The sequence below is a fragment of the Perna viridis genome, chromosome 1 (genome assembly GCF_037379345.1).
Source record: "Perna viridis isolate PV_CMFRI_1.1 ecotype Kerala chromosome 1, ASM3737934v1, whole genome shotgun sequence".
In the NCBI taxonomy this organism is placed as follows: domain Eukaryota; kingdom Metazoa; phylum Mollusca; class Bivalvia; order Mytilida; family Mytilidae; genus Perna; species Perna viridis.
In genome coordinates this window covers 1,583,707-1,607,741 of record NC_142445.1, presented here as the reverse complement: position 1 = coordinate 1,607,741, position 24,035 = coordinate 1,583,707, and the positions used below count along the sequence as shown (strand labels likewise).

General features: G+C 32.7%; 1 protein-coding gene across 7 annotated transcripts in view; it reads right to left on the bottom strand.

Moving 5' to 3' along the window:
* Positions 1-24,035, bottom strand: part of LOC148626797 (plexin-A2-like) — a 64,513-nt gene that overhangs the window by 19,727 nt on the left and 20,751 nt on the right. For 6 of the 7 annotated variants that reach the window (XM_088592277.1, XM_088592363.1, XM_088592450.1 and 3 more), the window contains 8 exons: positions 18,773-18,877; positions 11,871-12,911; positions 5,978-6,157; positions 4,829-4,954; positions 4,334-4,434; positions 2,816-2,954; positions 2,172-2,346; positions 869-959 (listed from right to left, as the gene is read on the bottom strand). In XM_088592277.1, the coding sequence (XP_088448403.1) occupies positions 869-959; positions 2,172-2,346; positions 2,816-2,954; positions 4,334-4,434; positions 4,829-4,954; positions 5,978-6,157; positions 11,871-12,905 (1,847 nt within the window). In that variant the 5' untranslated portion in view covers positions 12,906-12,911; positions 18,773-18,877. The remainder of the gene's footprint in view (positions 1-868; positions 960-2,171; positions 2,347-2,815; positions 2,955-4,333; positions 4,435-4,828; positions 4,955-5,977; positions 6,158-11,870; positions 12,912-18,772; positions 18,878-24,035) is intronic. The other variant, XM_088592777.1, reaches the window with a different exon arrangement.

Below are 24,035 nucleotides of genomic sequence, written 5' to 3'. Positions count from 1 at the left end.
AAAAATCATACTAAAACATTAAAATCAATCAGTCTAAAACTGGATGGATAGTGTTTTAAAATGAAAATTTCTCTTGTAATTCATGTCCTGCAAGTTTCAAACAAACTGATGCAAATGTATTAGCTTTTTGTGGTGCAATAAGGAGAAGGGGCGATAAGGGTCTTAATGGCCTAAAATTCAACTGAAAATTAATCATAAAGTGTTAAATGATTTAATTGTGAATTTTCAGACTTAAATCCATCACAAATGAGAAAACATAAAGACTTGATAATTCTTGCATTGAAAGGACAGAGTAATTGCTTGAAGTTTACCAATATTCAGATATTCGGTAAAATTTTGTACTTTTGGTCACTTTCTGGACATATTTTTGGAAAGAAAATGGTGTCCACATCTAAGAAACAACTTCATATTTAGTGAATACATTCATTATTACATAGTTTATCATATGTTAAAATATAAAACTGTTTCTTGGGTGTGGACATAGTTTTCTAAATGTAAATATCTCGACAAAAACCATCAAAATTTACAATTCTCAGCAGTTTTTGATAAATGACATAAAATTGCAGCACCATTATGACGTCATTACAATGAACTAAAGACACAAAATATTATTTTTCCTTATATTTTACAATGTTATGAACAACTGATATGTTATTATAACTAAGTTGTTATTCTAAGACAATATTCATAGCTTAATGCCCAAACACCATAATGAACAGAAAGCTACGAAAAAAATATTACCCAAGATATGATTTTTTTAACACTTTATTTAGGTTAATTATTTTTTTGGGTACCGTAAAAATTAATACTATTACAGCATGTAAAACACATAAGGATTAATGAGATAGTATCCCTAGTTAATTCTTACCTAGTATGGACTCTACAGTCGTATAATGGAACACTCCTCTTGACAATTGGTTTACCACTGATATGGAACTCTACTTGTAAATCATGGAAGTCTGAGGAAACAATATATGCAGGTTTCAACAAGCTGCACAATGTTTATTTTTCAGAAAATTAACTTTCATTATGAATAAATCTTCAATGAAATCACTGCAATAATACAGGGCATAAAATCAGAAGAGAAACAATCCACCAATCACAATCAAGTTACAACCAAGACATTCAAACTGGAAACACTGTTTTTGGTTCAATGAGGGTGAAAACAGAATAATGGCAGCTTTAATCTTCAGAAAACACTTTGGAATTATATAAGCAGTAAGGAATAAAGACTAATTATTACCTAGGAAAATGACAATGCATAATGTTTTTTCAGCAATTTATCAGAAAAATGCAAACATGACAATTTTTTAAAAATTACAAAATCAATTAGATCATCGAGAATTGTGATATGTACAGGACTGTGACGGAATGGAATTATAACACCCATAGAAATTCAAATAAATAAAACATGATGATAACATGGCTAAAAGATTGACCAAACTAGTCAAAACTTCTAGTAAAAAAACAAAGTAAGTATATTTCTGAAATGTAAATGCTGGGCTTGAGAGGTGAGGGGTGTTTGCTCTATGTCTAAGGTATAAAACTGCACTACAATACCATACTATAATATTTGTTGGGGGGTAAAACATATAATACGATAATTTAGACTACATGTGGATATCTACATTTGTGGTTTTATTACCTTTTTCTCCTGTAGGTTTTAGGAAGATAATACAATAAATGGGAACGAAAAAAGTCATGGTTTAAACTGCAAGATTTGTTCCACATTTTTTATAATTTTGCACAGAAATTATTTATATACAGTGGTATTACTTGGTAAAAAACACAGTCCCTATAACTAAATTCTGACCCTTTTAAGATTATCTTGGTTTCAGAATATTCCTAGTTAATAAAACAAATTAAAGTAAATGTAAAACAATTACTTCTTTTAACCATACCTTAAAACATGAAACTGGAAATGAAAAAAAAACTTTGCTGTTCATATTTTACATGCATGAAACAACTGGTAACATTTTGACAAAAAGTTAAGTTTTCTCAAATTAAATTTTTTTTTCACAATTTTCGCTTATACCAAGGCGTTTGAATAGAACCCCCTCTTCTGAAGTGGTAACAGTATGTAACCAATCCGAAAACTTCACTGTTTTACATTATGCATTTTTAGTATAAGCATCTACAAGCAGGATTTAGTATGCCCAGCATTCACTCACCCTTACCACGCTGTACCACTGGAAGTTCCTCTGGTAAAGGACATTTGACAACACCCTCATTAATCTGAGCTATTGTTTTGGCTTTGGTTTTCATGGAGACAAATGAACATTGTAGGTCCAGAGAGTTCTTGTTCTGATTAGGAGATAACATTATCGTCTCTAGCTTGAACTGAATCTGTGAAGGAGACATAGTTAATGTAGCTATGCTAAAGCTTGTGATATACACATTTCTCTTTTCTTGTTTTGGTGTATTGAAGTTCCATAACTCAGAAATGAGAAAAAAAGTATGTGAATGTGACACCTCTGTAAACAATTACTGTGAAACCTGTCAAAACACTGACATCAATGGACTTATTAAAGTGTTCAGTTTAGACAGGTTTTAAAATATATCAGGGTTTGGTTTAGACAGTTTTTCAGATTTATCAGGGTTTGGTTTAGACAGGTTTTTAGATTTATCAGGGTTTGGTTAACACAGGTTTTATTGTATATATCATTTAGACAACAAATAACGTAATACAAGTTGTAATTCTACGTTTGGAAAGCTTTAACGTTACTGTTACTTTCCTTTTTCATTTTACACTAACAAAAGCTTTTCAAGTAACTTAATACCACTCAATCATTATTACAGTACAGTTCAAACATACCTCAGATAGTTTTTTATGGAGTTTAATGGTTTCATAACTAAGATTCTTAGGAAATATCTCCACCATCTTGGCACATGATCCTTGAATCAACCAATGAGGAACCACAGAATGTAATGAACAAGAATCTTCTTCTGTACAACTTTAAAATAATCCAAATGATGATTTAATGTGGGTCATTATAAGTCCCATTCTCATTCAGTTCATTTAACAACATAAATGGCCAGTCCATGGTAAAACAAAGATAAAATGGGAGTTTCTGTGATTTATTGCGATTCTAATAGAACTGTTTTTTCATATTTATAAATTATAAAATAGTAGCAGCCTATGTGTTGCACCAAGTGGTTATGTGTTTATCATTTTTTTACCATGGTTGTGGTCTAAAGAAATTTGAAGCAAGTCCTACTAGAATATGTGATAATATGACACTGAAACCAATTCAATAGTATTAACATGAAATCTACGTATTAATTTCCATAAATAGGGCAACTGTCTGTAAATCTACTGTCAGTTGTATAAAATTACAAAAGTTTAATTCCTCAAATAAAATGCTTCCCTGGGCAGACTGCAGAGGTCTAACCCTGATCAGTTGAGGCAAGTATGGACACTCCATTCAAACTTGATACAGCTTTGACTTTTGATTGTGATTAGATACTTGACATGGAATAAGGATATGGCTGTTTTTGGCTCCTATTTCCTAAATAATTCCTAAATTGTTCCAGTCACACCCTCAATCTTCCTTTAGGAATGGTACTTTGTGGTACAATTTCAAAGAGATCCATTTCTTTTTACCCAAGTAATCATCCATAAATCTGAACAATTTTTAATTGGCTCAAGACACCACCATCATTTCTTATCTCCTTTTGAAGTAAGGCACCTTGTGGTACAATTTAGAGACCCATTCACTTTTACTTAAGTTATTGTCTGAACAATAGCAACACACTTTTTACTGGCCCATTTTTGGCCCCTAATTCCTAATCATAGCCCCTAAAATTAATCCAAGACTTCCTTTGGTGCAATTTTAAAAAGATTTAATTATTCATAATCAATTTATTGTCTGGACATCAGCAAAATGCTTGTTTCTGGCCCCTCATTCATTATGTCAAAGTCTTAACCTCTAGAATCAATCCAAGTCTGACCTTTGTGGTATAGAATATTTTAGAGCAATATTACAAGTATATACACCTAAATGCTTTCACTGGAGTCAAACTATATTTTATGCTTGTTTTTGGCTTCTAATTCAAAATCAGATGGCGTCATAATGCCAACATTGATACTAACCTTCCTTTTGTGGTTTGGAACCTGGCTATGAACATTTTATAACAATGCTATCGTGCCTTAACAAAGTGTCAAAAGACAACACCAACAATGCCATATCATTGAATGAATGTGAATTTTCTCGTGGTCATATCAAAAGAATAACTGAACCAGTTTCTAGCTGAAAGATTAACATGATTTCAGACATTGTGGACAAAGTTAGAGACAGGTTTTGCCATATGGGTATTGGTATGAATTGTGTACCTGTTTTCTAGAACACACCAGCCACAGACAGGATCCTGACCAACAGAACATTCTCCACATGTTTTCCTTTCACTACAGTGGTCTGGGTTTACCATCAGCAGCTGCAAAAAGTTCAAAATCATTCAAAAATCATTCAGTTATAGTCATTAAAGTGAAAATTGAATTATGCAAAAAAAAAAATGAAAATAAACTGACTTTTACAACACTATAAGTATAGAAACTAATGCAGTGTTGATCATTCTTCTGTAAGGTAATTAATGTTTCTATAACTTGGCACTACGAAAGTGTTAAAATGCATTAAAACTTAATGTAAAACACATTATATTTCTCAAATTAGACTATGAAGGCACTTACTTCCTAAATTACTAAACATCTTAACTAATTAAAGAGTGTCAATTTATTTGACAGTTTGACTCAATCTTCAACTGTTGAAACTGGTAAAATTGAACAAGACCATGAAGACTGGAAGATATCTTGCCATTGTCTTGTATTTACCTTATTTGATGTCAAGGCCATGACCTTTGAACCATCAGCACTAAACTCCAATTTTATTACTGGCTGAGCATAATCAATATTTATATCCTTTACAATAGATACTTGGTTGCCAGATGATACTACAACCTAATATATATAAAAAAAACATAATACCAATAAGTTTGGAAATATTCTGAATAATTTGTCAAGGGATGTGCATTTTATCTTTGTTCCTGCAATTTTTTTTTTTAAACAAATCAATATTAAAACACATTATACAAGTCAATAAAACAGAATAACAGAAAATAGCAAACAGTTACTACATATTTTGAAGCTGCAAATAAAATCTTTCATGAAAAATCACAGGACATCGGCATTAGCTTTATATCCAATAATATAGGTATCAGTCTTGTATTACATATTTCTGAGCCGGTATAAGACATGGAGGCTAAAAAACATAGTGCGCTTTCTTTTGGCCTTTTCCTGTTTTTGTTTTTTCACAAATGATTATCATTTTTCATCAAAAGGATAGGGTAAATATCAAGCTATGACACAAAAAAAACAGTATTTACGTAGTGCTTCAGAAAAGGGGTCTATTTTAGGAACTCAAAATATAAGTGAAAGTATAAGAAGTCTACTTTTAGTCTGACCTGTTCTGGTGTACCAAAGTTCGTACCATTTTTTTTTAAATGGACCTAAAAATTATTTTTGACATTTCCTTTATGGGAAATAATGGTCAAAATTAAGATTGAAACTCCTTGTCTAATTAAAAAAAAATCCTGAAAACTTAAGGTTTACTATAAGATCCTATGAGGCAAAGACTAAGGCCTATAGATAATGTCAAATTGATTGATTGCTTATTGGGGTTTAACGCCCGAGCAGCAATATTTCAGCTATATTCAGGTGAAGATCCGAGCAGCAATATTTCAGCTATATTCAGGTGAAGATAACTTCAGGGAATTGATTCCCTTAATTGAAAGACCACTACCTGATTAGGTGCTTAACTGGATAATATAAAATTGCAACTTTCTATTTCATAGATATTTAAATATAAATTGAAAGAAGGCTTAAATCTCTTTGTTCATTGTCCATTTGACTACCTGACTACCTTAGGATTGTCATTTAATTAGAGAAGACCAACTCTGAAGTTATTATTTACTGTAGGTATACCTTAATCAGTTTGCCTGTGTCAGTTCCTAAGTAGACTATTTCACTAGACCCTTTCTTCGTAGCAAGGACTGATGTCAGTCTGGTAACAGGAAGTTCTAGCAAGGCCTCTTCATCAATTGGGTTCAGTCCTTCTATGGATGGGTACTGGTCTGATTCTCCACATAATACTACAGGCCCATTCTGAAAGTTTGTTGTTAGGGTCCATTAACTCTTACAGAATATTATATACAGGTCGCAATACTTCCCAATTTTGACAACATTGGACTTTACCATAAATACAACATGTAATACAGAGACCCAACTACTTCTTTGTCCAATATATGTACAGTTTCCCAGTATTAACTTGATCGAGTGGAGGAACGTGACAATGATACATACATTGTTAGGTCTATTAGTAAAACCCCTGATAATATAAAACTGCAGTTCGTAGCTTACGATATCAAAAGTGGATTTACTATCAGAAAACATTATTATTATTTCTGTATCACTTTCATCAACTATCTCTTCTTGTAGCAGATAAAATAAACAGTTTACCATGATAAATCAACAAAATTTTTACCATGCTCATAATAAATAAAATAAATAATTCTGTTTTCATCATAATTTATAAATATTTATAACATCTTGAATATGCTGTTTCTGAAATATGAACTGAACCCTAGTACCCTTGCTTGAATGTCTGGATGAGAAAATCTTCTCTGAATATTACTCAGTTTGTTGTTCTAAATTCAAGCCAAAATATAAAGTCTGGCAGTTCTGAGAAGTTATACGCTTCTACTGAGAAGTAAAACAAAAGGAAACTACAAAAGATTTATGCTTTTAAAATTGAGTATTATCGGAGCCATTAGCATTTCTACATTAAATGTATGTATGCTTTTCATTTAGTTGTACTTAATATTTCAAATAAATTTGCTTTAAGTATATCAGAATTACTTTATACAATTAACGTAGAACTTCTTTGATAGAAATGTGATCAGTAAAGATTTTCTCGATTCCTTACATTCTCCAATATAACACCATAAAACCCCTCAATTACTCTCTAATATCAAAGAAGAGATAAATAGTTTGTCAAACAGCTGTTCAAGTCATCTTCTATACTTTGGTGAGGCTAAAAATCAGTTGGCAAAGTTGGAAATCAAAAAATCATTTCTCTTTATGACTGCACCAACAGTATGCATACAAAAATATGTAAAAAACATAATTTCTATTTTATAGCTTGGAAGAAATCTACTGCAAAACAGATCAAAGTTGCCTGTGGGAGTTGTGGCGCTGCTAGAAACTTTTTCACCAGATGCTCACCATCCGAAACATTGATATGATGTTTCTGTAACATTTACGCTTTTAGAACTGCGACAGACAGGGCAAACTTTTGAACTCAATCGTCATGGTAATGATGTGTTGTAACAACTTTATCAAGATTGAGGCTTCAAACTCGCACTTAAAAAGTAAAATTCTGAAGATTCAATATCATATTTAATTAGAAACAGTTCAAGTTTCAGAAAAAAAGTTGTCCATTAATCATGATCAACTGAAGTTACATATTAAAACTGAAAAAAGAGCAGTTATACATACAACTGTAGCTTTAAAATCCCTAAAGCATTCTATGTTGAATCCCCAGACTGATACACTACTTGTAAGTTTTAATTATCTTTTTAAACTGCTATGAATGCTTTTGACATCTGAATTGTAAAGTCTTAATGTAAATGACAGTTTAAGAAGGACTTATATTACAGGTGACAGATATTGTCAACAGATGTCTGTTTTCTATAGAATGAGTACATGAACATGTATTGTTTTTCAATTTTCTACTGACATTTTATCTATTCAGACAGAAGGTATGTGACTTTTTGTTTCAAGATAATAAAACAGTAGTATTTTGGCAGGACTTAAAGTGGTAGATGTCCCCAGTAGGAGAGAAAATGACAGGAAACAAGAGGCTCCCAGGAACCTGAATCGCTCATCTTGTTGAATTTTGCCTTTCAAAGGCAATAAATTAAACAAGAAGTTGTCCAACAATTTTGACTCAAGAAGTCTTTGGTAGGACTATCACAACATCTTTTCAACAATTGAAAGTTTCTTTTAATCTATCATAGTTTTCAAGATATTGACTAAAAACTATTCTAAAAAAAATGTATTTTTTCCCTTTCAAGGGCAATAACTCTTGCAAGGAGTCTGAAGACTTTTGTAGTCCTAATACAATGTAATATGGATCATTTCAGCTATTGAAAAAAATTTGGATAAACCTAACGGTTTTGGTGATATCTGTGAAAAACTACTGTCTGACCCCTATGTTCTATTTTTAGTAATGGGGGCCATGTTTTTTTTGACGAATCAGAAATCCTCAAGCCAGCTCTATGCAGGATACCCCAAGGAACATTCATACCAAGTTTGGTTTCAATTGGTCAAGTAGTGTCAGAGGAGAAGATTTTTGAAAGAAATAACATTAAAAATAGCAAAAATTGTTGAAAAAGGGCAATAACTCCAACATGGCTTAATGCATTAAAACCAAAATTTGACAATTTGACCAGAGATAGATCTCATCATGCTGAACACTTTTACCCACATCAGAATTCAGCTAAACCTAACGATTTAAGAGATATATGTGAAAAACTACTGTCTGATCCCTATGTTCTATTTTTAGTAACAGCGGCCATGTTTTTTGATGAATCAAATATCCCCACATCAGTTCTATGTAGGATACCCCAAGGAACATTCATACCAAGTTTGTTCAAATTAGTCATGTAGTTGCAGAGGAGAAGAGTTTTGTATAATTGTTAATGATGACGACGGATGACGACGATGGACGCCAAGTGATGGCAATAGCTCACATGGCCTTTGGCCAGGTGAACTAGAAAAAGAAATAGATGTCCACAGCAAGGGCGAAATAGGCAGGAAAATACCTGTTCTTATAACTGAAGAAATGTCTGGGAAAATTAAATCTAAATTGAGAGAAATTTTTAGATTTTTAATTTAGGAAAAAAAAAAAAAATGGTTAGACATGATATAGCATAACTGATGCACTTAAAACAAGGTCAAATAAGCCAGCATATATCTATATGTAGAAAGAGCCACTTATCTTCATGAAATAGCGGGAAGCAGTTTAGAAAATTAGATGACACAGAATGGTACAGCACAGCAACAGTATGGTCTGATATACCCACCAACCTAACAGTGAAAGTTAACACAGCACAGCAATAGTATGGTCTGATATACCCACCACCCCGTATGGTCTGATATACCCACCACACCAACAGTGAAAGTTAACAAAATGATGCCTTCCAGAATCTTAATTCACAAATTATGAGTATCTTCTGGAGATAAGAAAGTAGCAATTTATGACGTGTTGAGTGCATAAAACAAATTCACTACATTACTTGTTATCTGGCCTACAATGAAAACTTATCTGTAAATAGGATTCCAGCCTGATTAATGAGCATGTTACAGTAGTCATTCAATATAAGCAGAGGGAAGGTCAGCTCTATTCTAAGAGCAGATGGAAGGTCAGATCATGAACACTCTTAGAGCAGATGGGAGGTCAGATCATGAACACTCTTAGAACAGACTAGAGGTCAGATCATGAACACTCTTAGAGCAGACTAGAGGTCAGATCATGAACACTCTTAAAGCAGACTAGAGGTCAGATCATGAACACTATCAAAATAAATGGGAGGTCAGACATAAATTACTCTCAGAGCAAATGGCAGGTCAGAACAACTAAAAGTAAGCAACTGGGTAAAAATTACATTTTTTACTGACTATATACCTATAAATTGAAGCCCTAGATTCATTCTTCGTAAAATAAACAGCATTTTTGAAATTTACAGGGTAAGAGGATTCTTCCCCAAACCAATTCTGAACAGACAAGCTGACACCGACTGGTTTTGTGGAGACATATTGAAATCCTCATAATTAACTTATTCAAAACCATCCTTTCAAGAGTGCTACTGCAGATAAAGACTTTTACTGGAGAAACTTATTTTGTTCTCAAAATGAAGTTCATGTAATGTAACACTGCATACCATGACATGCTGATGATATCGAGGAATATTTGTTTCGGTACAAAAAAAAAGGGTTTTAACCAGCCAATTAACTTCCACTTAAAGCAAACCATTCTCCTTTGCTTTGTCTTTAAATAACATGAAACCATATATCTTATAACTTTTGAAAACCATAAAATGTTTTTAAGAGTTCTAAAATTACAAACGTAAGTGCTGTCTGGCCCAAACAAGACAAATATTGACTCAGCTAAATCATGGTAGGATGTTCTTGGTGTGTTACATGATCAAAAGTTGTTAGGACAGAAGTAATGGAGGATGAAATGAGATCCACATTGCCATGGCAACAAACTTTACCACCAGATGGAGTCTTTGATGTCAGATCACGGTAGATCTATTATCATCCTATAACTTATTCAATAATGGCTTGTATCAAGTGGAAGATCTGGGCAGTAAGAGGAAAACTCAAAAAAGATGTGATACTGCTTACACAAAAATGGTGGAAAGTGAAGGACTTTGTTATGTTACACCTTAACACTTAAATATCTGCATAATAGTGGAAACAACTGAACATTTCCACTAAGAATCTCTGTTAGTCTCCACTAGTAACCAAATAGAAATCCCCAATGCTGAGATAGATAAATCCTTAATATTCAAATCTTGACATCTTCATATTGTAAAAGCTTAGGAAGATTTTATGAGAGAAGATTATAAAACACACATGGTGATTCCTATATATCCCTTTTTTGATGGGTATAATTATGAAGAAGAAAGCTGCAATAGATTTTTATATAACTTTCTGAGTTTAATGTAATTTAACTGAAAGAATTAACAAACAAAGCTATATCTTCTAGATAATGAAGTACCCAGATATACAATAGCTTACAATGCTCTCAGGATGTTGCCCAGATATACAATAGCTTACATAGCTCTCAGGATAATGTTGCCCAGATATACAATAGCTTACATAGCTCTCAGGATAATGTTACCCAGATATACAATAGCTTACATAGCTCTCAGGATAATGTTGCCCAGATATACAATAGCTTGCATAGCTCTCGGGATAATGTTACCCAGATATACGATAGCTTGCATAGCTCTCAGGATAATGCTACCCAGATATACAATAGCTTACATCGGTCTCGGGATAATGTTACCCAGATATACAAAAGCTTACATAGCTCTCGGGATAATGTTACCCAGATATACAAAAGCTTACATAACTCTCAGGATAATGAAGTACCCAGATATACAATAGCTTACATAGCTCTCAGGATAATGTTACCCAGATATACAATAGCTTACATAGCTCTCAGGATAATGTTACCCAGATATACAATAGCTTACAAAGCTCTCAGAATAATGAAGTACCCAGATATACAATAGCTTACATAGCTCTAAGGATAATGTTACCCAGATATATAATAGCTTACATAGCTCTCAGGATAATGAAGTACCCAGATATACAATAGCTTACATAGCTCTCAGGATAATGTTACACAGATATACAATAGCTTACAAAGCTCTCAGGATAATGAAGTACCCAGATATACAATAGCTTACATAGCTCTCAGGGTAATGTTACCCAGATATACAATAGCTTACATAGGTCTTGGGATAATGAAGTACCCAGATATACAAAAGCTTATAAAGCTCTCAGGATAATGTTACCCAGTTACACAATAGCTTACAGAGCTAGATAATGAAGTACCCAGATATACAAAAGCTTACAAAGCTCTCAGGATAATGTTTTCAATAGTCCTAATTTTAAGTACTTAACATAATACAAGTCCTTGCCTACATTCAATATTGCAGTTTAAACATATACTTGACAAGTAAGTTACAATCCTGTTATGTACAGTTACTGCCACAAACAGGGGATACAACTGAATACTTACAGACTTTGCACATTGCTCCCTAGTATGGAGATGTGATGGTCCAATAGAACCACTACCTTGCTGACATTGCTCCACAGTGGAATCAAACATCATTCTAATGTTAGCCATCTGGTATCCACAGAAAGCAGATGACACCGACATATACCTGTCACTCTGCTCATAAATAACATACAATTTGCCAGAACTTTTTTCAAAATTAGCACCCTTGGCAATGACATAAGGCTTATTTTTATCCTTGTAACATAGCAGTGGAATTTCAACATATGAACGGAAATATTTATCATTTTGACAAACACGAATAATTTTTGTTTCCATAGTATTATCATCCAGAGATTTAGCCTGTAGTGTAATGAAGTAGACAAAGCTTCCATGGGAAAAGCCATACAAGAAGTTAACATGAAAATCCATTTTATATGAATCCAGCAATGAGATTTTAGTTCCATCACTGACATTCCTTGAGGTTAATTCAAAGTTATCTAAATTACGACTAGCTAAATGAGGAACCTTATCACGGAATACTTTCAATTCACCATTAGGGTTGATATTATGGTATTTACTACCAACATAGAGTGCATTACTCTCTGGTCCTGGAGCTATCAACAGAAAATCAGAAGGAATCGGATCGTGTCCTACAATTGGTTTGGTAATATCATGTTTAACCTGCTCAATGTTTACAGGATTACGAAGTTGACATGATCCTTGGTACACATTAGAACATACAATAAGATTATTTCTATGGTAATCTATGAGTAGACCTTTAGTGACACTATTCACCAGGCTCTTGGTCCTATTACAAGGTAATGATGGTGGTGGACATAAAGGGCTGTCCATCTTTGGTCCTGTATCAACTTGTTTTAGCACATGTAAATCTGATGATAATTTGACTAGAGTATTTTGTCCTCCAATAAAAACCTCTCCTGAATGTTTATCTATGACAAAGGTCTGGAGACTCTGCTGATCTCGATATAGTTTTTCTACAGTTAATGACATCACTTTGACAACAGTTAAACAAAGCACTAGTAGATGTAACATCATGGTTATCTAGAAAACAAAGAAAAATAGTTTATATAAATGAAACAAACTTGATCTTTTGTTAGTAACCAAGAAAATCCTGTGAAATAATCTATCTTTCACTTGTTACAGATATTGTCTCCAACATACATGTTACAGCCATAGCTTCCAAAATACTTGTAAAAGATATTGTCTCCAACATACATGTTTCAGCTATAACCTCCAACATACATGTTACAGCTACAATCTCCAACATACATGTTAAAGCTATAGTCTCTAACATACATGTTACACCTATAGTCTCCAAAATACTTGTAAAAGATATTGTCTCCAACATACATGTTAAAGCTATAGTCTCCAACATACATGTTAAAGCTATAGTCTCCAACAAACATATTTCAGCTATAGCCTCCAACATACTTGTTACAGATATTGTCTCCAACATACATGTTTCACCTAGTCTCCAACATACTTGTAACAGATATTGTCTCCAACATACATGTTTCATCTAGTCTCCAACATACTTGTAACAGATATTGTCTCCAACATACATGTTACAGCTATAATCTCCAACATACAAATGAACTATACACCTTAACTGGAAGAACACTGACAAACTTTAAACAATGAGCATTTCTCAAGACAATGCAATTACTTTTTCTTCATTTTTGAATAAAAAATTTATTTTTACAAAAAAATTCCTTAGGACCCTTTTAATGACTTGATTAACAGGAAACATACAACATTTAATATACTTAAAACTAAAAGGAATTCTCCAATTAGTAACTCAATGAGAAAAAACATTAACTCACCACAAAAATGATGGAAAAAAGTCCTTATACATATATATCATGTGTAATTTATTAATGATACTAAACCATTTAAATGGGACTTTAGAGTTTTCTCAAGGTAAAAAATAATCAATGGTTCTATTCCCACATCAAGCCAGTAAATGAATCTCTTTATGGAAGGATTAAAGATGCACTTTTTAATAGTTTTATACATTTACAGAAAGATTAATAAAATAAAGAATTAGTTTGATGTTTGCTTCTTATATTTGATCTCTGATATGAAAACCTATTTAACTAATTCACCCAAGTAAACAGTATTGATGTAAAATGTGTATTGGGTATACAGCTGTGTATCATATAACATGGATTCACATGAATGATGTGAGAAGTTTATCTACTCAACTGAAAAATGGACATTATGTTCAAACCTAACACATGATAGTAATATGACTTCGTTATTAGACCAAGTTCTTAAAAAACTTTCTTGATCAAAGTTGCTGTATGTAGAACTTCTAATGGTAAAGCCTAAAATGCTGAATAAGAAATTACTGCAATTAAGATGTCACTAGAGGTCTGGCTCCTTATCAATCTAATTAATTTAGAAATAGGGCTTTGGCTTGTCTAAAACAAGAGGAAACACAAAAAATAAAAATCTACCAAGGACAGAAAAATGAACCAGAATTACCCTTGGGAAATGGTCCAGAATTACCCTTTCAAAATGGTTAAATATCAATAAAACATAACAACAAAGTCACAACATACCAGTAAAGCATGAAGTGTTATTTTTGGATAAAGATGGTCTTCATAGATTTCCCAGTTATTATCAAAACTACATTTCTAATCTGCCTATACAATGACTTCTGTGCTTTCATTTCCAGAAAAATTGACTTATGTAGAAATGAATTGAATCAATCTACAACTATTGTAAATATACTGTATTGTCTATTCCTGTCATCTCAATGCTATCACATTTTAAGCTTCACTAAATAGACTGTTTTTTTTTCAGTCTAAAAAGACATAATTAAATGTGCATTGTGTAGCAATAAAGACCCCCATTGTGTGATAACTGTAGACTGGGTGTGAACTGTACAATCTACTGCAACATTTGCATTATAACAGCCCTTTTATCAAGAGACTTCCATTCCTTTCATGTAACATAAAAAATTTTAGTATTGGAGAAAATTAATATTTCTAAATGTGACCATAATAATAGGTTGCAATAGAAATTCTGTTTGATCTAGAAACAGGATATGAATGACTATCCAACCATACAAATTACTAGCATAAATTTATTACACTTTTTGCAGGTTTTGAAGATAATTAAAATCAACTGAGTTTTAGAAGTGATGACATAATTCTATGGCTAATTAAAATCTATTCTGTAGGACAAAGGTTGAACTCAATGACATAACACTAAAGAATTCATCAATATTATAATTAGAAAATTAAATTAAAACCATTATTTACCCTTGCTTATAATACAATATTTTATTCCATGTGTTTATTCATGGTCTACACAAGATACTTTTAATTATTTATTTATTTTTTTTAAATTTTTTTTTTTTTTTTTATAAAATTGATATGGACCCGCTCTGAATAGCTGCCTATTTCCCACAATCTTCTTATTCAATGTGCTATAAAATTTAATTTTGTTAACATCTTGTAGAATGGGTAAGGATAAGTTTTATTCTGAAAGAAAAATGCACAGTCAAACTATCAACTTCAACCTAAAAAAGGAACTTATCAACATATTTTGAAAGAAAAAAAAATCAGTATTTCAACTTCTGTTTAACGTCTATCATGATATATATATTTACATTTCTCTGGTTCAGGGGCTTAGTTTTGTAGTTTTGATGTGCAAACCAGAAATTTCAGACTCAAATGAAAAGTCAACAAAAAGAATTTAAAATCATCAAATTTGATCCTATTGTAACTATGGCTATCATATTTCTGTCTCTAAAAGCCTTCCTAGTTCATGCTAATGAGTCTGGTATTTTCCAACAAACACCTATGGAATGGAAACTTGTCATGTACATGAATTTCCTACTTGAAATCTTTGATGTTAAGCTTCCAAGAATGAGTCAGCCCATTTTTTTTTCAAAGTTAAAAATCACCTGTCTATAGAAGCAGTGCTTTATAAAGGATCAATACATGACTCACACAACAGCAAGGTAACATAGAAAACTGTGGACAATATCACTGTTTTATTGAATACTAAACAAAATTTTATGAACTGAAATACAATTATACAGTTGGTAACTTTTATGAGAATTACGTCACAAAGGGGAAATTAGCATCAACGAATGCAGATTTATGGGTCAGGAACAAAGGATGAGGGAAAGCTTGGCTTACATTTAGTATTCTCATATCAAAGTTCTGAAGAGTTGCATGCTGCACAACACATGCATATGTCTTGGAAAATTTAATATTCCAGAAAAAGAAGTATTTCTTTGTTGTTGAATGTTTGGCCAGTATTTCCCTTTATGTTTACTGTGACAGATGTAATCACATTAGGTGATGATGCCCTCCACATCAACATTATAGAGGTTTAAAAAGAAGTGAATAAATCTATGATCTATGATTAAAAACAGTAGGAACACTCCCTCACCGTAGGTCATTTTTACTCCTTCAAAATAGAAAATGCAAGATGAAATGGCTCTTAATAAAACCCACAGACTCTGTGTGGCTCTTGAGAAAACCAACAGACTATGTGTGGCTCTTGAGAACAGACTTGCATAGCTCCTGAAAGCCTACAGAATTTTGTTGCTCTTGAGAAAACCCACAACCTGGTGTGGCTGATGAACACAAATATGTAAAAAAAACAGAGAATACACCAATGAACACAATTCTTAAACAAATGTAAAAAAAAACAGGATTCAGGAAGACAGCATGGGATGACAAGTCTCTCTGTATTAAAGGCAAAGACCACCTTTGCATTAAGTTGGGTTCTTATGAAAAATCATACCCACATAAACAAAAAAAATAACCTTTAATGCAAAATGTGCTTTTATAAAATGCTGAAGGCTATGCAAAGTTCAAAGTCCTTGAAATACAAGTGGAAAGCCATCTTGCAGAACTCTCCTATCTGAAGGAAGATAATAGCCAGATTTTATTGATTTTTACCAATAGCTTCCGATTGGCCAGTGAGGTCACTAAATCAGTTTGATACTGATACAAGTACTGCAAATAATATGTAAACAAAGAATATTTCGTAAATATTTCTACAATCATGTTTATCTAATCACCAAAACATGATGACTTGTCAAGCTTATGATTGCATGAATGATATAAGAGAAATTTTCTAAAAGTTTTTTTTATCAGCAACAGGAACATTCTTTGGAAGTAGCCATAAGATTTTCCTTACAAATGCTAGTCATCTGGCTGCAAATCCCGTTATTTGTCAATGATGTCTGACATTTGCTTACATGTTGTGCCTCAATCTCTTCTTCTATTAATTTTGGGTTGAAATTATAGGTGAAAAGTCCCAAATTTGTGATTTCTTCAAACAGCGTAATCAATTACCTATTTACTTTTACTTTACAAACCGACTTCGTGATGTCACAGTTCAACCGATCATGGTGCCGTCCATAGGCGCGAAAAATTCAAATTTCTTAATTATAAGTCTCGATTAATTAATTAAGAAAAGGAAATTATTTTGTTTCAATTTAATTTTCACGAATATTTAACAGATTAGTTTCGATATTTATGACTTGCACAATAACATGTTCTTCTCCTTTAATATATTCACTGTCCATTTGCTGTAATAGATTCTTATTCAAGTAGCAGTAGAAAAACTAAAAAGATCTATTTGGCTAATCAACATAAAAGTAAATCCTTTATATTATTATATTAAACCTTTTTTCTCACACATATATACAAATGTACATTATATTATGTTATTTACTCACTGAAACTATGTTATGTTTCATGAGAAATAATGTGTTGGCATTTGAAAACATTAACACATACATATTTTTTTTCTTCTTCTTTACATTATAATTCATCACATTTTGGATAAAACAGGGCAAATACTTGTACTTCAGCAGTAAAATGGTGGAAGTGAAAATCTATCATTAGTATTGACACTACATATGTGTCCCTATGTATGTTAGACCACTGATTATTGACATATGTAATAACTTTCTGTTCATTGACATGTATAGTAAATTTCTGTTCATTGACATGTGTAATAAATTTCTGATCATTGACATGTGTAATAAATTTCTGATCATTGAAATGTGTAGCAAATTTCTGAAAATTTAAATGTGCAGTAAATTTCAGAACAAATATACATATATACCGTAATCACATTTGTAGTACACAATTTTTAACTTGTAACATTTTTATCTAAACAACATAATTTTTGATTACAGAACGTTATTATATTTACCAGAATATAATAATTTGGATTGCATGAAACCCTCCCCCTGCACCAGACACAAGAAGAATGTTAACCATTTCAATGCTTTTGTTTTTACGGAAGTTGTCATGTAAAGATCACTTAATTTCCCCGTGGGTTTCCTATTGAGAGTAGTATTTCAGCATTCCTTACATTAAAAGGCAATCTTGGTAGCAGGCATCTAAGTCTAGATACATAAAAATCCCATTCCTGCCTTTATAGGGTGGAAAACAAACACACTATTTAAATACAAACTGGGTGTCAATAAAACCCTAGGTCTTGTTTAATTTATAGCCCCAAAAACAAATGGAACTTTTCAGCAGTAATGATACAGTTGTACAAAATGAATTGAGGAAAATAGCTTGATAAAATTTCATTTCTGATTTATGTAAAACTGTTTAAAAATAGATGGTATCTAGGTTTATAGCTAAATATTTAGTGTAAGGATATCGGGTACTTAAATAGCATTTCATTGTTTGAAATGTTTAAATGGAAAACAATCTTGTGTTAAAAAGAAAAGATATATATTTCATCAACAAAAAAAGTTTATCAAACGCTTCAACTGCATGTTGTATTTTGTGCAATTTGCATAACTGATTTTTCAAACAATCACGACACTTTTCTAAAAGAATACCTTTAAATTAAGTATTCATCTTCATCTCAAGTAGAAAATTGATAAATATTTAACTTAATTCACCTACCTTGAATTTCTCTAAATATATCCAAGAAGTAAGCAAGCAATTACAATATCAGGTAAAAACTTGGAATCACAGGTGCAAATGCATCTTACACTGCAAGTTCTGCTCCTGAAACACAGTGCAAAGGATTATGGGTAATAGGAACGTCTGCTTGCCCTGATTTATGAGAGTCATAAACTTTACGTCTGCTGTCAAATTCATAGATAAGTTTAATAACAGGGCAAGCATGTGTTGTGTGCAGTGAGGTTTGAGTTAATGGAGAAAATATTCATTATTACCTAATATCTCCATTAAATGCCTTTACCACAAGATCAAAAGTGTGAGGGTCTTTACCATCAAAATATTTAATGAAAATGGACCTTTACTAATATTTAAGTGGAATATTGACCAAAAGAAATATGACATTTTTTTTGTAACTGCTTAGTCGATATAATTTAAAATTCATACAAGAAAACAGAAGGAAAGGGGGCTAGTTCCTGACTACATTAAACTAATATGTTAGACTGAAAAAGTTCTTCTAAGATCTGTACTATGCCTTTCTTTTTTAAATATTGCTGTACATTTGGAAATTGTGGCAATTATTATTACAGTGTATTGAAACTGCTACTTGGGCGTTATTGTAATTACTGGAATATGCATAGCAAAATTTTAAGCATTCCTAAAGTGAATGTAACTCAATAGCCCAAAAGTAAATTAACATCACCTAATTTATTATGACAGAGTCACAGTGTTTTTTCATTTCATGTTTAGAGAGTAAGTGCTTACAAAATTTGACTAAAAATTTGTGATAATGCGGGAAAAAAAAGAAGATTTTTTAACAAATACACTCATTATCATAATTTAATATGTTCACCCTAAAATGTTAGTTAATATATATATATATAGTAAATACTTCAACATTATTGATGCAGTCCCTAATTATAAATATTACATGGCTACTACCACTTTATCAAATGCTCTGGGTCTTTTTTTGCTCAAAGGTTTTTAGGAATGTAATAAAATCCTTTGCTGTATACTGTTAGAGTAAGACAAATTACTAATATCAACAATTAACAAATTTCAAATCAAGAGAATGCAGACAGTGAAATTTATGTACACTATAAATTGGGAACAAAAAATCTAAACAACTTTTTAGCTGTCTAAAGAGTCCTGTTATTTCAAACTTTAGTGTTGTTGTAATGAAATTGATATTATAAGTCTGTTTGAGGGAGATAATTGTTACTGATTTATACTTGATGCACACCTGTTCTGTCAGATATACATGTGGTGTTCAAACCTTCATCTTTCATAAAAACATTACATAACCATCAACCATTGCATAATGTTCTTATATCAAGGCTTTCATCAAAGTCTTGTCTATAATTTAAAGAGCATTATAAACGTTACTATAGAAACTGATACTTTCATGAATGTTCCCAAAACAGTGTTTTTACTAAACTTAATCACTCAGAACTATACAGGTTTCAAAGTTATCAATGATATCAGTTTTTGTGGGTTCAGCAAATGAGACAGGGGCTATAATGACTTTAGCCCACAAAAACTTTCACTATATTTTGACTTCTTTAAGTGGCTATCCTATCCATAAATTGGCACATGCGAGCCAAACAGAAAGGGGGTAAGAAGAATTAAATCGTACCAATATTAAAGTGTTTTTAAGTTCAATTTCAGTAAATAAAACACAGGCTTTAAATGTTGAAAGTGGTCCCAATATTATAGTGTTTGTTGGCTCAACTTCAGTAAAGCAGAAAGGGGAAGGCTTTAATTGGTAACAATGTAGAGGTGTTGGTGGATTCAACCAAATGGTTTAATTGGTACCAATGTAGAGGTGTTGGTGGGTTCAACCAAATGGTTTAATAATTTGGTTTTCAAAAAGAAATTCTACAAAGGTTTAATCAAATTCAATTTATTTATATAGAAGGGATTCCTGATAAGATATGGGTACCCTCATATCCCCATTTTCATAAATGACTAAGTTATGTTTTGTATGTAAAACTCCAAATTGCTTCGGATCAAAATCTAAAAAATAATGTACACAATGGACACATGTAATTAATGTACACAATGGACATATGTAATTAAGATTCTGTGAAAGTCTTCTTCATTAAATTCCATTCAGTGATGTAGGAACAGTAACAGATAAGGAATGGGTACCCATCTGTGTAATGGAAGGGATGGGAGGACAAAAGGGAGGAAGGAAGGAATGAAGGAAGAACAAACACCCCTATCACTATATTCCACCATTTTGGCATTGGGGGTATACATAAAATGGTTTGCAGGGTACAGCTTAATATAACCACCAGGCATACAGGATAAGAGTATGACCAGAACTTATGTGGACCTTTTATGACCCTTAATTCTTTAATGGTATCAGTCACAATTTCCAAAATCAATCCAAACCTTCTTTTTGGGGTAAAGTGACCTTGAGGCACAATCTCAAAGAGATCCATTCCCATTTACTTAATTCTTCATATAGACGAAAAAAAAAAATGCTTGTTTCAAACCAATTTTTCACTCCTTAACTCTTTATAGCTGACCTAATCTGAAAGAAAAAATATCGTTTGGCTAGATCCTTTAATCTCAGTTTCTGCTATGTAGATGATGTATTATCTTTATACAATAATCATTATGGGGATTTGATACATCGCATCCTACAGACACTGTGAAGTCAGCCTCATATCCTGACATACACCTAGAAATCGATGGTAAAGGAAAATATTGACCAGACTTTACGACAAACATGATGACTTTTCATTCAGAATTGTCAACTTTCCTTTCATCTGTGGCAACATCCCTTCAGCACCTGCGTATGGACTGTTCATATCACAACTCATACATTATGCCAGAGCTTGCTGAAACTACACAGACTTTTTGTATCCCGCTAGAACTCTAACATATAGGCTACTGGACCAGGGTTATGCTGAAGTCATTACTACAGAAGTTTTATGGTCATCATCATGAACTCATGGATCGTTATGGTGTATCCTTCTACACCATGAAAACTAATTCATTCAGTGGGTCATAGTTTTCCTTTCCTTGTTTGTCTCCTCCCAAAAGCAGAGGATGCTCCCAGTTTTTAGTGGTCCAAGTTGCTCATTTGCTTTTGTTACTTTGTATGTATGATTTTAGTTACTTTGTGTTCTTTGTTGTGTATGTCTATTTTCCATGACTGGTCTTTGTCCCTGGATTACATTCTTTTGATTACCGCTATAACCTTGGTTCCCTTGATTACTCTTAAAAGGGGTTTACTTCACAAACCCTTGAAAATAAATCCCAGCTTTCCTTTGGTGGTATCATGAATTCAGTGACTATTGTACTATTGTTACATATTGCATTTCCTTTGTTAACGTTACGCCAATCAGTTGTTGATTAAATGATTGATTTATACTGCTGTCTTTTTATGTATGCATATCCAGCTTACTCATACATATGCTAATCACACACATTTTGGTGCCATGACCAGAATTTTCAAATGCAGTGCTTGCAAAGATGCACATGTGAAAAGGTAAATGAATGCCTTTAATCTTGTATTGTTCAAGTGTGCAACAGTCCTGTGAAATCGATTCCAGTAACTTTGAATGGTATGCCCTCCTCTAAATGCTCTTTTGGTAACAATGGCGGATCAGGTTTAGGATAGGAATGTCCCAAAATCTTACGGCAAATTTAGCGTGAAGTACTATTATAATAAATTGCATTTCCCTTGTTAACGTTACGTGGACAGTGATGTAAGGTAGCCGATCGGTTGTTGATTTATATGGCAATCTTTTAGCTTATCCAGCTAACTCAAACATACGCTAATCACACACAGGTGGTATGATATCTTGTGGTACAATTTTTAAGAGATCCATCTACCTATAGTCAACTTATCTTCCAGACAAATGGATAATGCTTGGCCACTTTTTGGTTTTCAAGGTATATTGACATACAAATAATGCCAACTGGTTCCTTTACTATGTATATATTGAATGACAAGTAATACCACTGGTTTACTTACAATGTACATGTAGCATGGACTGACAAGTAATGCCCAATGCATGGAATAACAAGTAATGTTCACTGGTTTACCTTCAAGATACATGTACAATGGACTGACAAGTAATGCCCAATGGTTTACCTTCAAAGTACATGTACAATGGACTGGCAAGTAATGTCAACTGGTTTACCTTCAAAGTACATGTAGGATGGACTGACAAGTAATGCCCAATGATTTACCTTCAAAGTACATGTACAATGGACTGGCAAGTAATTCCCAATGGTTAACCTTCAAAGTACATGTAGGATGGACTGACAAGTAATGTCAACAGGTTTACCTTCAAAGTACATGTAGGATGGATTGACAAGTAATGCCCAATGATTTACCTTCAAAGTACATGTACAATGGACTGACAAGTAATGCCAAATGGTTTACCTCCAAAGTACATGTACAATGGACTGACAAGTAATGCCAAATGGTTTACCTTCAGAGTACATGTACAATGGACTGACAAGTAAAATCCACTGGTTTACCTTTAAGGTACATGTACAATGGACTGACAAGTAATGCCAAATGGTTTACCTTCAAAGTACATGTACAATGGCCTAACAAGTAATGCCAAATGGTTCACCTTCAAAGTACATGAAAAATAGAGTGACATGTAATGCCAAATGGTTTACCTTTAAGGTACATGTAGGATGGACTGACAAGTAATGCCCAATGGTTAACCTTCAGAGTACATGTACAATGGACTGACAAGTAATACCACTGGGTTATCTTTAAGGTATATGTAGGATGGACTGACAAGTAGTGACCACTGGTTCTAGTCCCTAATAAGGAAGACTGACTGATGAGTAATACCAATGGATAAACCTACAAGGTATATTGACTGAAGAGTAATGCCCACTAGTTCTCTTAAAAGGCACATTGAATGACAAGTACTTACAACATACATGCAGGATAGACTGACAAGTTATGCCCACTAGTTTATTTTCAAGGTACATGTAGGATGGACTGACAAGTAATGCTCACTGGTTTACCTTCAAGGTACATGTAGGATGTAGGATACAAGGTATATTGATGAACCGACTGACAAAATGATTTAAAACTTACTTGTAGATGTTTGTTAGTTTCATTGAATGTTTACAGAATTTTTCTAGCTTTGTGCTTGCTGATCTGGTAATTTTTAATCTGACTGCAGTAGTATCAAACTTTAGCTGCACTGATTGCCTTTCCTTAGATTTTTTTTTATCCACTGTAATTAAGTTTGTATTCAAGCTTATATTTTTTTCACAT